The sequence below is a fragment of the Gavia stellata genome, chromosome 11, assembly GCF_030936135.1.
Source record: "Gavia stellata isolate bGavSte3 chromosome 11, bGavSte3.hap2, whole genome shotgun sequence".
Taxonomy (NCBI): domain Eukaryota; kingdom Metazoa; phylum Chordata; class Aves; order Gaviiformes; family Gaviidae; genus Gavia; species Gavia stellata.
The window spans coordinates 9,593,709-9,609,368 of NC_082604.1; the positions used below are offsets into that span (position 1 = coordinate 9,593,709).

General features: G+C 40.6%; 1 protein-coding gene across 3 annotated transcripts in view; it reads right to left on the reverse strand.

The window, feature by feature from the left end:
* Positions 1-222: 222 nt before the first annotated feature.
* Positions 223-15,660, reverse strand: part of EPHA4 (EPH receptor A4) — a 101,658-nt gene continuing 86,220 nt past the window's right edge. The window contains exons 7-16 of one of the 3 annotated variants that reach the window (XM_059822409.1): positions 14,678-14,736; positions 13,770-13,883; positions 13,403-13,588; positions 9,325-9,386; positions 8,577-8,786; positions 5,964-6,113; positions 3,328-3,521; positions 1,735-1,743; positions 628-777; positions 223-337 (exon numbers count right to left, since the gene is read on the reverse strand). In XM_059822409.1, coding sequence (XP_059678392.1) covers positions 223-337; positions 628-777; positions 1,735-1,743; positions 3,328-3,521; positions 5,964-6,113; positions 8,577-8,786; positions 9,325-9,386; positions 13,403-13,588; positions 13,770-13,883; positions 14,678-14,736 — 1,249 coding nt within the window. Of the gene's footprint in view, positions 338-627; positions 784-1,734; positions 1,744-3,327; positions 3,522-5,963; positions 6,114-8,576; positions 8,787-9,324; positions 9,387-13,402; positions 13,589-13,769; positions 13,884-14,677; positions 14,737-15,660 lie in introns of all 3 variants that reach the window. The other 2 variants (XM_059822407.1, XM_059822408.1) reach the window with 2 other exon arrangements.

A 15,660-nucleotide genomic window follows, 5' to 3' on the forward strand; every position in this document is an offset into this window, starting at 1 on the left:
GAAACAATTTGTTCCAGGTCTGGTTTAAAATGACGGCTTGTCATTTCTGGAGGCCTCCCTCCCAACACACACACTCGCTTTCCGCAATCTGTACATCAAGCAATGCTGCAGATCTTTATTTCGACGGGCGAGGAGACGAAGTAAAAAAAGTGCAGTTCTTCAATTAAAGTGCATGGATGAGGTAAACTAATTTCAAGAGTTTTGAGTTTATTCAGTACTGGCTCAGACGGGAACCATCCTGCCATGCATCTGTTGCATTTGGGTGCGCATTGCTTGGACACTGCTCAAGATCTTGTTCTGGTGCGCGATGGCAGTGATCCCGATCCTTGCCAGGTCACTGTGGAAAGCAAGAGAAGAAGCAGGGGGCTGAGAACCGTGGATCAGATGCCGGTGCAGAGAGAAATATTAAGAGTCAACCGCAAGGAACACAAAAGCAAAAGCAAGGCAGATGTACAGAAATGTTTAATTAAATAAGTGAAGGCATTGTGGAGGCATTTTAAAGTTATCCTCCGTCCAAATGAAAGGCATTCCATTCCTTTAATGAGTGTAATGATATGCAGCACAAAGCAAAAGAGGCCGATTAAATCCAGATTTACCAGGTTTTTTGTTATATCGCTGAGTACTTACTCCTGGTTCATATGCACCACAGCCTCTAGGGTGGTATAGCCAGCAGCTGTGAAGTTATCCTTGTATCGCTCCATTTTAATGGCTTGGAGCCAGTCACCAACAGAAACAACCGCCGAGAACTCAGGGGAGCTGGGATCCAGCAGGGCTGTGCTAGGTCTGGATGCCAAACAGTGAAAGGACAGAGAAATGGTGTCAGCTGGATCATGAATCGCAAACCAAAGTTTGGTCTCTGCAACAATTATCCTCAATGATTAGGGAAAGTAAGGGCAAGACGCTGTGCCCAGCGAAACTGGTGGCTCTCTCCACAGCAACGTAGATCAATGCAAGAAACTTAACAAAACACAAAGAAATAGGCCAATTTCTGCTGAGAATTAATTTGACATTAGGTTTCTATTTTTGCTTTCAGATCTAATTTGAACCACTATGCTGCTTACAATTTCCACCTCAGATGCAACCGAGTTCATAGAAAATGCTTTCACCCCAAAAAACAAAGAAGATGGCAATGCTGGAAGGCGTTCAGCCTGCTGGGTCTGTATCTCATAGGCAGCAATGCAAGACCTTGCCAATCCTGCATGTGTCAGACCTCAGCTCAGCAACTATAGAAACACTACTGAAGTATGCGCAAAGGAACTGGGAGCTCACAACCGGCCAGACTGGTTTGGAGGGCAAAGCTCAGGGCGGGTTCAGATAAGTCCTGCTTCTAGCCAGGTTTGCAGGCAAGCTCGGTGCATTCAATCAAAGTCAGGACAGCAGGGAGTTAATCCCCTCTTTAATCAATCCATTCCTGACCAGCACGTGTGCCAGGAGTGGCGGGAATCATGCGAGCTTTGATCTTTGTTTGCACTGTGGAATGTGCTTCTCATTTCCCCTTGCACAGATTTGCGAATAATTGTTTTTACAAAATTTGCTTCTCTTATTATTATCTCATTTCTTATTTCATGTATATTGTAAATCACAGTTTCATTAAACCATTATAAATTATTACTATCTATCTAACCAAAACAATTATCATTTAGCAATTTATTTGAAAATGCACATCATCAAAGATTAGGTGTGCAATAGCATAGTTATGTCTTGCCTAAGGCATGGAGTACATGCTGGTAATACTTGGTACAACTCTTTTACTGTACTATCTAACACAAGACCAATGATGGCAACCTAATGATATACAATTATGCTTCATGTATAAAGGCATATAATATATTAATAATGTTATATTCGTATTTGAAATTCATATTCCAAAGAGAAGAAATATAAAGAACTATAAATAGCCATGAACATTAAATGACCTTGAATAGGCTATTAACTTTTGGGTTTTTTATATATATACACACACATATATACATACACACACACACACACAAAATGACCTGGAACAGGCTATTAACTTTTGTAAGATCTGTATTTTTTTCAAAGAGCACCTGTAAATTGGAAAGAAAGCAAAATGGAAGAGTTCATACTGTGATTCTCAAATCAAATTACCACAGCAGATCAGATTGTGATTCTCACCATCTAAATTATTTAAGCCTCAAGGGTGGATACATTTTTGCCAGGCTACCAATACAATTAGGGCAATCTGTAAGATATGTGATGATAGTGGCCTCACATGGTTAATAATCCCTCTTCTGATAATGTACATTGTAAGCAAAAGTCACAAAGGGACCTACAAGCTTAAAAACGAAAATAGCTTTTTCCAGGATGTTGTTCTGTTTGAGGCTGAATCGGAACCTCTGTTACTCCTTCACTGATTCAAGAAAGTTAATTTTGTATTGCCCAGTGGATATTTTTTTACCTTCCCTTCTACTCAAAAATATTTTCCCATTATCTTCCTCGTTTCTTTTCCTTTAAGCTTTTTTCCATATTTGCTGTAAGCAAATTTACCTTACAAAGCAAAGACATTTGAAAAAAATTGAACAAACCTGGTGTAAATTAGTAAAGCTCCTATTACTTCAGCAGTGTTTCACCAGCTTAAACAAACTGCTGATGTGTCCCAACAAAGACATTTTGGTTTTACCCTACAACTCTGGGAGTTTCCTTCCTGCTGCGCTGCTTTTGCACGTACCAGGTATACCATGCTTAGGAAACAAAACACAAATGTAATGCGGGATCGGTGGAGACATGAAACTGGCTTTCCACAAAATTAAATTCAAATTCACATAAAAATTAATCCACACCTTCTCAATGCCCGCAAGGCGTTGGCTGTAATGCCATAATGCTCATTTGCAAATCCTACACAAATCTAGGGTTTATAAAACTTGATGATGTACTTTTCCTGCAGAAAACCACATCACTCCTGTTAGCTACACTGCATTAAGGCTACCCCTTCAAGCCTTTTCACTAGAGGGGAGAGGGAAAAGATGCAGCAAACTTTGTCTTCAAACAGAGCTTGCCTGCATCAGAACTTTTTCAGGACGTGCTTAAGACTCTGCTATAAGCCTGGTCAGCACTGGCGTGATGCAGCAGCTCTGCTCACTCGATTTTCCTTCTCACAGAGCTAGGAGAGTCCGGGGTGCCCAGCGGGATTCAGCAGCGTGCCAGCACGACCCCTCTGTTCTCTTGCATGGTGCAATGCCTGCTATGCAGTCTGCAGAGCTACAGAGCACACTTTAATCCCAGCGCAGAGATTTAGGTGACCCACAGCTTTGCCTGTCATCTCCACTGTGCTCCCTTGTACATCACCATTACAAAAGCACAGCTGACCTGGAGCTCTCATTGCCTGTCCTCTTCAGGCTGTTGGGGTTACGGATGAGTTTGTCCAGCATGTTGACGATTTGTCCAAATTTAGGCCTGTCACTGCGTTCCTTCTGCCAGCAGTCTAACATCAGCTGATGGAGAGCAATGGGGCAGTCCATCGGGGGTGGCAGCCGATACCCTTCTTCAATGGCTTTAATAACCTATAAATGGCACAATTACAAGGACATTAGAGAACATCAGACACGACTCACATCTACCAGCTGAGTATCATTTATCCTAGGGCAATCCAAAGTATGGAAACAAATCCACAATTAAGGGAAACAACATGGAAAATTGCACTCAGACTCAGAGAGTTGGTGGTCTCAGAACCGTCATTTCTCCTCAGCAATTCAAAACTAAAAGGGTACAGCATCCAAAGCAGACATCAGATACAGCATGCCAACATATCACAAAAGTGCACATGGGATACAGAGCTTACAAAATAGCCCGTGTTAGAATTAAGCAACTATCCTTGTTAGACAGAGGGTTGGAGAAGCAACAGCTCTACAGAAAATCTTTAATATCTGTCAGTTTTGGGTGTGAGACGTTGAAGATTTTATTTTCCCCACCATTTTTAGGGTACAGCAGATCACCCGCTCCTCCCTCTCCTCCCGGGCTAGCTCATCTCTGTCAGTAATACAGGCCTTGTGGAGAACCTGTTCTCTCACCACTGTATGCTCTGAACCAAGAAATGCAGAGATGGGAACCCTTTTGTGCAGCTTTATCAAGAAAGTTACAGAAGTCCAAGGCAGCAGCTTAAGTATGCATTTCATAGTTAACAGAAACCAGAAAAACTCACAAGCTGGAGTCATTTCAAACCCTCCAAAAAGGGGGGTTCCAGAGCTCAGTACTCTGATGACGGCTTCTTAGCTCTCTCAGAACAGGACGTGATCAGAACCCAACTCTGATATGACAGGGACATGAGCCAGAAGCCTTCAGATCTTGATTAATCGATATGACTTTGCTGGCAGGATTCACCATGAGACTGGAGACCAGGAGTGCACCGAGACTGAATTGCACTAAATTCCCTCATTCTGGTCTTGTCCAATTAGTGGCTAAAACCCACTGGGCGCACAGAGCAAGGGATATGCTTGCACTATTAGCAGCTATTCAACGACCAGAAACAAAGTGGCTCTCACTGCTCCAGAAAGTATGAAGATCCTTTTGATTTCTCTTGATTCAACAGACACTGAGAATAATTGGAAATCCACTTCTGCTTTGTTGTGAAAAGCACTGCTCTCGCCATCATTAAGGCGAAAAAATTGGTATGTCTATGCCATGTACTAAAAGGAGGATGCAAAGACGGTATTGTTGGTTTTCACTGTCCTGTTCAAGCCAGCTTTTCGACATGATCTAGCACCGCACATTAGCGGTGTATACCAGCCTAATATGCTAGCTCTGCCTTGGTTGCATTGAGCTCCACTGTGCTGTGTAGACATGCCTGATATAACTGAGACACATCTGGTGTTTTATTTTCTTGCTAAGTCTTGATGACTTCCTGTTAGCAAAGGAAGGCAAGATTGGGTGCCAGAACAGACATTTCACATCAGAAGGAAATTAAAATTATATCCCCCGTTTAGATTAAATGCCATCCACATCTAGACACTCTTTGAAAATGTTCAGCTCTACATAAGAAAGCAGATGACTTGTAAAATGACTTAACCACTCCCATGATCGTATATTCAGATTAACATTTTCTTCTTCCTTTATATGTTTGAAAATCCCCTGGGAAAAGAATTATGGATAATCCATGCCTCATTTTCACTGGGATTTTTTTTTTTTTCGTTTAATAAAAATTCTATTAGCAAAAGCTCTTATTAGCATTATTATTAAATACTCGTCTGGAATAGCAGCCATTGTGCATGCTCCCTCTTGGAATACACTGAAGTAGTCCAGATGGCATGGTTAAACAGGACATGCATAATTTAAGAATGGTCATTTAGGAAAGCTGCTTTTCAATGTCCTTGGGGGGCAGCTATGCAATTGTCGCAAGGATGCTCTGACTGATAATCAGAATTGGATTTCGTATGTGTTGTTTTAGATATCCTACAAGAAATAAAATCATCTGGAAGAATTACAGGCATACTGGGGCTTGAAGAATTAACAACTAATAGGAAGCCACATTAAATTCAAGTGTTTTGCTTAAAGACTTTCAATAAAGTTGAGATTTAAGATCAACATTCAAATCTTCCCTCTCTTGACAGTATTACGATCTGACAGTTTAAATATATTCATTTCCCTTTCCTCCATTTTTCTTTCTTACTTTAAATGCTTATCATGTTTTTCCTAAAATTAAAAAAAAAAAAGAAGGAAAAAAAAAAGGAAAAAAGATACGTGCACAAGTTATAGACTCTAACTTGAGAATCCCCTATTCCCTGACCATAGAAAAGGCTTGAAGTATTCCAGGAAGTCTTAGTTCCAGAGACGTTCCCTGAGAAAACAGGAATCCACCACCCATGATATCCTTTTAAAAACCTGGAGTAAACGTCTTATAACCATATAGCAACTGACACAGAAACACATCAGCAGACATCTAAGGACAACGATAACGACACGAGGGGAAAGGGAGAGAAAAGGAAGAGGAAGCTCAGAAGGAGACTCACATCTTGATTGGACATATCCCAGTAAGGTCTCTCTCCATAGGACATCACTTCCCACATGACGATGCCATAGCTCCACACATCACTAGCCGATGTAAATTTACGGTAGGCAATTGCCTCTGGTGCAGTCCACCTGATGGGGATCTTGCCACCCTGTCACAAACAAAAGAAACCACAGGCTAGGGAGTCACTGACCCTGTAATGTGTGTGGTTGACACTGTTCTACACTGCCATTAAAAATACAAAACGGTTTTCTGTACGCAATTCCAGAATCCTTCTTAAAAAGGCATCCACTTTCTCTTTTTCTTGCCATAAAACTGTCAGATCCAACCAGGAGGCAATGCTGCCCATCTGTTTTCTCTAGTCACAAGGAGGCAAACGAGTAAATTGTTAAATGTATTTTTATTAGCCCTGTAAGAGATCTCTGTTTAGGACTATGCTGAAGCATGAGAACAAGCCTGGGGTTTTACAAAGTATATATTAGAGATTTAGTTGACAAAACAAATAAATACACGCTGTTAATTACTATTTCCTTGCTTGCCTGTCTGACCTGTTTCACCTGTTTCAGAAAAATGGGATTATAAACGTTTTGCTTTTCAAAAAGGTAAAATAAAGAGAGGATAAACTGGGAAGACTTATGAATACTGTGGTGTTTCCCATGGGCAATATCCCAACTCCTACCAGTGATGTGAGATGGCAAGCAAGCCTCTGGGCTCTCCCAGTTCCTGGGGGAGGAGTTCAACACCAGACCACGGTACAAGGCTGCTTTTGATACCTGTTGGAGAGAGCTGCCTCTTGTTACAATACTTCTTTTTAAACAAATAAAAACACTCGGGCATCTGATTTGGGCCACTGAGATCCTGCACTGTTTTAAAAGGAACTCACTCCATCCTGTTTATCTGATTTTGCCTTAGCTGAGTGATCCCAGGCCAGAGATTTCGCCTTTTGTTTATGCTAATATGCAAGGTGTTTTTAATTGAGCTTTTCGTTTCCTGCAGTTCCATCTGGGGAACGACTTAAGATGAACAAAGGTTTTAGGGTTTTTTCATTTGCTTTTATGCTTTTTTGATTAAGTTTATTTTGGTAGGTTTTTTCTCAACAAGCTTCTAGATAGTTTTTATCCATAACTGAGTGCCGCATGTGCATACTTAATGGTTTATTGTTCTAATATCTCTCTCAAGTGTTTAATATGGACTTGTTCCAATGCCAAGTGAAATCAAAAGGGGTCCTTCTCTCCTGGCTTCTTTGGCCATTGCATCAGGCCCTTTGTGAATCAGGTTGTAGCAGTGTGTGCCTTGTGTGGCTATAGGATGCTTTCACTTTAATGAGTTGTTTAACAGGGAGGAAGAAAATGCAACATACTCTTAAAAAAGGACGCTTTAAAAATTGCGTTCTATTACATCATCTGTGGTTACGAAAAAGCTCTGTTCCTCCTTTCAGTCACAGATGCATGGACATTGTTTATACATGGTTGTCATTCTAAAAATTGTCAATAAGCTCTTTTTGTTTAGCTGCTTGAGCACAGTGGAGTTCATCCAAATTTTCCTGATCCTTCATTACTGATACCAAATGAAGACAATGCGCTGTAATGCAAATGTCATTGATTCTCTGTAGTTTATTCTTGAGAGCAAACATAATACTATATCTCCACTCAATAAATTCAAAGGGAAGCTTTTCAATCATTTCTGTCTTGCCCTTGTGTGTTTGTCTAAACTTTGATTTCCCTGAATACAGCTTTTCAGACCTCTGCTTCTGCTTCTTCCACTTGCCACCCCTATGAGTGAGAAAATACCAAAGCTGGCCAGCATTTAATACTACATGTGTCTATCCTTCCCTGTAATGAACTGTGAATCCATTAAAGGATGAGTGTTGGGATTAAACTGCAAAATCTGAGTGCTGCAAACAAACTCTGCACTAGGGAGAACAGATGGAGAATGGCAGATATTTAAAAACGAAGAAAATAAGCAATTAAAAAAGGAGACTTTATAAACTCTGACTTTTTTTTATTCACACACATGTGAATTACAGAGGTATTGGTAGAAAGGCTGGTAATGTTTGGGATGTTGTTTTGTGGCCAAAAGTACTTGCATTAATATTATTCCGCACACAGCATATTAAACGCTGGGATAAAATGGGAAAGAAACAAAAAATGGGAAAATGCAGGCCTCACACTTTTCCCAGTCCAAATTATTACGGTCAAATTCATAACTAGCTTTGTGATGGGCAAACGTGGATTTATCTTTTTTTTTTTTGGTGGCCTATCTACACTGAATCAAACCTCAGTGGGACTAGACACTTGCAAATAATTATGTATGCCTATAGATATCAGAAGGAATAGAAGCCCAAGCTCTAATTTCTGGCATCAGATTCCTGTCACGCACTCTAGCACACTGAAGGAACCAGAGGAATACTGATGTAGCCACTGATGTAGCAATAACACTACATCAATTTATACTAGCTATGGAGTGTGGGCCAATGTTTATTTTTAGGTTGTGGTATAGGTTTTTACTTATGACTGAGATTATTTTAAAACAAACCATTGTCACCTCCCACACAGTCAGACAAAACCAGTATGGGGGCAAGAAAACCCACTGGACATTTTCTTTCCCTCCTTACCCGTGTGGTATAAGCTGCTTCAGGGTCGTCTTCCAGGACCCGGGACATGCCAAAGTCAGACACTTTGCAGACCAAGTTGCTGTTGACTAGTATGTTTCGAGCAGCTAGATCCCGATGCACATAGCTCATGTCAGACAGATACTTCATTCCTGAGCCAATGCCACGAAGCATCCCCACCAACTGGATGACTGTAAATCTGCCATCATTCTTCTGCATATTGGGAAAGGAAGAAAATCACAGAGCATTAAGCTAAAAGCTACATTATTGCCATTGCTGAAATTGGCAAAGAGCGTATCTCTGGATTCCCATCTTCTCTCAAATAAAATGCAATGGGACCTCCCCCCTCTCCTGACTAGTGCCTGTAATTCACCAGTAAAGTAAAAACCCAGAGGTTCTGTCACAGCTTCCAGTGATGCAGTTATCCAGTTTGCAATGAATCTGGTTTTAATGAGTCTATAGCATTGCAATGCTTTCAAAAATGGAGCAAATCAGAACTGTTCCCATTAAGCATGAATTATTTAAGACCCTGCTATTTTAAACATTACATTTATTCTATATTCTTCCACTTTACATTTATTCTGATTTTCGATAGAGGCAAAACCAGAAAACAAAATTTCCCAAGTACAAACATAATTTCTTTAAAAATGCTGAATTTTCAGTACCTTTCTGCAAAAAGGAACCAGAATGAAAACCAGAAAATGTTTCACAGTATAAAAACTCCTTAGCTTATTATGAAGAAATTACCTACCCTGAGGAAGGCATCCAAGGAGCCATTCTCCATGTACTCAGTTATGATCATTACCGGTTTACCTAGAGTTTGTAGAAAGAAAAACACAATTCCTTGATGAACACCGATGTTAATGGGATAAAAATGGGTTGCACATGATTTTACTGCCAAGACACCTGGCTTACGCAATCTAATTTAATTTGAAAAGCACCAAGCTTATGCCTCAGCTGTGGGGAGTAAAAGAAGAAATATTATAGGACAGAAACATTTAAAGGGCCCCATCTGGAAGATTAACCCTTTGGCTGACTCATTGACAAGGTCTTTAAGTAAAGTGGCTCCTGTTATCTAAGGAATATATGAATTGATAATTGAGAGCTAAGAAACAAAGATCTGTTCAAACTTGACAAAAATCTTTAGTGTAATTAAATTACTTGCAGACTAGAGAGCCTTCCTCTTTGAAAATGGGATTCATGAATGCTTTGGTCTCTCTGCACCTTCCGAAAGATAAACGCTTTAGGCGAGTTAGAAGCTGTCAGCAGCTACAAGGTATTCCAAGACAACTGGATTCAAGAATGCAAAATACAAGCTGTTCCTCTCAACTTTCTCTGTCCCAAATTTGTATCCCGTGTCTCTCGTTATTTATAAATGAGCCAAAGCCATTTGCCTCATGAAGTCAACCACAGGATAAATGATTCAACGAATTATGTCACATGTGGGGCGTAGTGCTTCAGCAGCACTCAGCTTTCCATGCTGCAATAGAGAGAGCCAAGCTGGGCAATCTGAAGAGAAATGTAATGTAACGTTAGTGACATGGGGATGCTTTCTAGGCACTCTCCTGCCTGAAACAACAGCAAATACATAAATAGTGCTTGATGTTGTCTTTAAGAGCTTTACAAAGTCATTATGACGCTGAAACTGAAAACATTTGGGTTACATACAAGTAACACTAACTATTTCATAGGGTAAAATCCTGCTGGATATTCAGCATCTAGATATTTGCAGAAATGGGTCCATCATCTCCATTCTAAAAGTGAGCAATGGGAGATGTAGAGAAGTGACTTATCAAAGGTCAAATGGCAAAAGCCCGGTCCCACGATGAGCACTGTTAAGCCCACCTGAAGTCACGGGAGCACCTGACTATCAGCACCGGGCTGGCATGGCAACCCTTCCTCCCAGTTTTGGTTTAGCTATAGTTTCTTCTTAAATAAAAGACAGTGTCCCAGAAAAACCCTGCTTTTGTACTTCCTGGAGCAATTCTGAATGAGGGAACAGTATGGGGAAAGAAGGGTTCAATGGACATGTCACCTAGCCTGTAGATAGCTCAATTCTGTCTTGGCATCAGAGGTGTCAGAACTACTCAACTTTTCCTTGCTTCTGTCACCAGCAAGTATCTGCTCCAGAACAACCAGCTATGAAAATAACCCTACCATGAAATGTTGCAGCATTGAAAGTTCCCCTAATCATTTCCACCTCAGTGCGTTTTTCACCAACATGCTTTCCTGTTCATTTGTCAGGGATTTCTGGTTTTGAAGTAACCTTTTTTTTTTTTTTATTAGAAAACAATATGCTACAAGGACTAACTGTACTGAAAATTTTACATCATTTCACTTAGGCCAACATGTATGTGTGATACATCACTTATTTCACTCATGATTACTTATTTCACCTTTTCAGTCCCAACATATCCTTTGCAGGCCTTTTACTACTCCTGTTTCTCCTTCCCTTCCCAACTGATATCAAAACTCTTACTGTTTTGGTCCCATGCAATCTGGCGTGCCTGTGAAATGCCAGTTTGTCAGCTGAACCCTTTCTGATTTGCATGAATGCAGCAGAGAACCGATGGTATTGCATAAAGCAAACTGTTCTGGATGAAGGGCTTAGTGACCTTGGCTGAGTACTTGCACCCTTAAGGAAAGGGATGTGATAAAACATAATTTTCCCTCTAACTCACTATTGCAAGCATTCTTTGGTAGAAAGAGAAGAAACTCCAACCACATCTGCATATGTCACTGTTTCATTTATCCTTTGCAACTGTGACCGGAACCCTTCCACTGAGCAAATACAGCTAAATGAGTTTTAATTAACCTTCCTCAATCAAAAGATACTATGTCAACGTAGAAAGGAAGGAAGGGAGACTCTTTCAGTGCATTAACATGTAATTTCATTACTCAGGCACTTCTTTAGCTGGGGAGGGGGGGATAGAGAGAGAAGTTACCATCAGTGAGTCAATTATTAAAGTACTTGACTAGCAGCCAATAATGTATTCATGGTTTTTTGCTGCCTCTCTCAACCCCCATCTACACGACTATTTATCTCACATTTTCATTTTCAGTTTATTAAATGCATTCATTTATCACAGCATTCAGAAAACCTATGGAGAAATTGAGATAAATGTCTTCTTAAGTAGCCCTGTTTACCAAACACACCAGCTCTGAGGTAACCAAGCTGGCTTGCTGTGGGAGCATCGCTTACCGCGAGTCAGACAATGAAATGTTCTCGGGTCAGGCTACCACCTTCTCGGTGAAAATTTCAAATCATTTTAATTCAGTGACAACTGCATTATGCAAATGCATACAGTCATTTATAACTGCTAGAGCTGTAATAGCTCAGGGGTTTCCAGCAACACAAAGATTCCCCTGTTGCCTTCCTTTTACAGAGAGGTGCTAGAAAAATCAGTCTGTAGCAAACACTGTGGCCTGACCACAAGCCCCCCCGCCACCCGCTCTTTGTTACAAGAACAACAAAAAAAGAAAAAGAGAATCAAACCTGCAAAACTTAAACAGACTATTATCTTTTGATTTCAGTTCTGAGGGAGGCCCTCAGTAAACGATGGGCAAAATTAGTCCAAACTCCTATTTTCCCTAGTGGAATTTGTCTTGAAAAACAAACAGCAACACACTGTATGAGCCATTTTCAACAACTGTGAGAGAAGGCAGACTAGGAGAGGGAAACACAAATGAGTAAGGGTAAGATTTCCAGAAACACAAGTGGTAGAGTAAGCATCCAGATCCCACCAACATTCAAGAAGGACAGGGTTTTTCAGGGGTATTGATGGCTTTGACAACCCTCTATGGGAGATACTTTGTTCTTCTAGTAATATTTTACTTTTTAACTTTTCATCCGTATCTAATTTTAATTCCTTACACTATTAATGCCCTGTGTTCACGTTCATCATGCACACCATCAGCTGCAGCAGGTAAGCTTCACAAATTCCACCCTTTAAGAGCAGCTCACAAGATCACTGCCTGCTTTTTTTGCTACCCTGAGCATGAGCCCCTACATCCAAAGTGTCTTCTAGGATTAGCGATCAGTGCCAGGCTTTGCCAACATGCTACCGATGGCAGTCAGAGTAGGGACAATAACTACACCACCGCAGCGGCACCTTATCAAGTCAGACCCAAGCACATCTGTCTCACAGCTGTATTTTCAGTTCTAGCACACGAACAGCATCCAGCGAGCGCTGCCATTCTAAGGCAGGGTTCATGGCACAGTGAATGCTAACAGACTTAAAAAAACCCAAACCAACCAAACAAAAAGATCAGCCAGGTAAATTCTGCAGAGTGAAATTATCACACTTGTAAATCAGAGAAAACAAATAAGCAAGCTTCACCCTAAAACTCCATTTCAAAGGCTTGCTCCTTACATCTGTGCTTTGTACCTTAAACATACAACTCTGTAGTTTTGTTTTGGTATTTTTACCCCAACCATTTAAAATTCTTTGCTCACCATCTGCTTTTGCCTATCCTGTAACAATCAGCTCAATCTAGCAAAGATGTGAAAGATGCCTGCTTGGCATAGCAAGGAGGGGGGAAAAAAGCCAACCCCTGCAGTATTAATTCCCCCTACAAAATCTTGTACAAGCTGCCTACAGATAGAGTATCAGCTGAAGCCATAAACCCATTTATAGCTGACAACAAGATTAATGACTTGTCCTGCACTGATTTCCTCCTATTAGCTATCAGTGGATCTGTTCCATCTGTCATTTCACGGGAAAGAGGGGAAAAAAGAAAAAAAAAAAAAAAAAACCAGCACACACCACCACAGACTTAATTTCTCAGTGACTTCCAAATTGGCCTTGTCATGAAAATGACCTACTTACATTTAGTAACTACACCTTCCAAGTGGATGATATTGGGGTGGTCAAATTGTCCCATGATGCTGGCCTCGCTCAGGAAGTCTCTCCTTTGTTTATCAGTGTAACCAGCTTTTAGAGTCTTGATAGCAACACAGATCTCTCTTTTTCCTGGTACTTTGAGACGTCCACTGCATACTTCACCAAATTCCCCTTAAGGAAAAAGGCACAAGAATCCATGGTCATGAACATGAAGCACACACTTGTGCTGTCAAACTGTTATGTCAGTTCATTTGGGGGAACTGTCATACAAAAATCATAGGATCCCAAGTTTCCAAAAAGCAAATTCAAAACCATATTTACAGAAAAAAAATGCAAAAGTTCTGGCACTTACCCACACCGATAACTTTTTCAATCTTTATGCAGGAGGCATCAATTTCTTTCGCAAATTCCCTCACAGCTTGGTTTGGATCCTCATATGTAAAAGGATCCACATATGTTCTAACACCTGCAAGGCAGAAATGTTTTATTTGAAGTCACTGATCTACATGCTGCTGAACACAGAACATATGAGACTGAAGCCTTAATGATATACAACAGCAAAGAGAGTGTACAATAAAAATGTACCCTAAGCCAGGAATGACTGATGAAGGAAGGAAGGACTTAACGTATTTTTCCCTCAATGTGATTTTTTAAAATGTAAACATTTAATATTTCCCAATATTGATGTAAGGAATCAGGCTTTTACCAATAAACGAGCTTCACAAATCGCTGCCATCACTAACATGCCAATAGTCTGTCTATGGACCTGTGAGACTAAAAGACATCACTTTTCCCTTTTGGGAACGAAGAAGTTCTGAGCTCAGGTCCTAGGTCTGGTACCCGGATGACTGAGATAGGAGTAACAGTAGGATTCAGTCCTGGAAATAAGGCAGCAAAGTTCACACATCCTTTCCTGCAGGATTGCCTCCAGCCCATCCAGAAACTGCCTTAGCAGAGTATTGTGGGGAAAATCATGCCTAAATATCACTAGCTGAGAAGAGATGTCTTTTCAGTGGAACGGACAATGGAAAAACTTGATGAACCTTTCTCCTGTCTGTCGCCTCAAAAATTTTACCCAGATGCTTCTATTTTCCCTGTTCCTAAAGCGCATAGTTTTGAAGGAGGATGTTTGCAAGAGAGGAAAACAGAAACATATTCCTCTCAAGAGGAATGTCATCCCTTATTTCCCAAGCATCAGAACACGGGCCATGTTTTTCAAACCGAACCAAACCCAAGCACCCAAGCACCACTGCCTTTTACCTTGGTTCAAATGTTTCTCCTCATCTGCCTCTTGCTTAGCCTTACTGTACTTACTGCGCCTGTCAGAACAAAAAAAGAGCATTACAGTTCAAAGTAAGTATCTTACTTGGAGACAACCTCGACCTGCTGAGACTTGAGCTGTTTGCACCTGCCACGACCTGCGCCCATGACACAACGTATGCTTAGCAGCAGGGTAGGAAACTCCTCTCCTCAAACTGCTCTAACTGTTAGTGGCATCAACAAAGCATCAAGGGAAACACAAATCTCCATCTTTCCATCTCAGCATTTAAAGAAAGAAAAGAAAGCTTGCATTTTGGCTACTTTTTCTTCAAAAGTATATTTGCAATTCTGTGCAAAAAAGGGCCAAATTGCTTTTTAGTCCTACCGTATATGGATTTAAATGCTACAACAGAGGTGTTTTGGTAGATTGGTTTTCAAACATAATTAGGCAAATGCCAATAGCAACACACTTACTTAACTGCAAATTTAAAACTGGAAACAGTCTAGTAGCACAGAAATTGGGATGGAAGCAAAAAACCACCAACCTGACCACGAAAAATGCAGATCCCAAGGATTTTATTTATTCTTTTCATTACTGTATAATTGAATGGGGCAAAGAACTCCTGATGGCAGAACTCCTCTACTAACCCTCTGAGTTGGAGACAATAAGGTAGTGTAGTATGTTAATTCTATAGATTAATATTTCTACACCTACACACACGATATTGTATCCAGTTATGTATTTAATTAGTTCAGCTTTAAACTTCAATGGATAAGTGGCATTAAGAAAAGTTAATACAAGAGGTTAGTCTGTTAGGGAAGATATTGAGGAGTCAGCTCAGCCAAATGTGTGCTGGGATTTGAAGTTCCCCAGCATCTAATGGTATGTAGATGTAGAGATTTGATTTCGGCTTTTACCCATCATTCACTGAAAGTTCAGAACCAGGCGTAAGAACAGGTATTGCCAGAGAGAAGGGCTTATT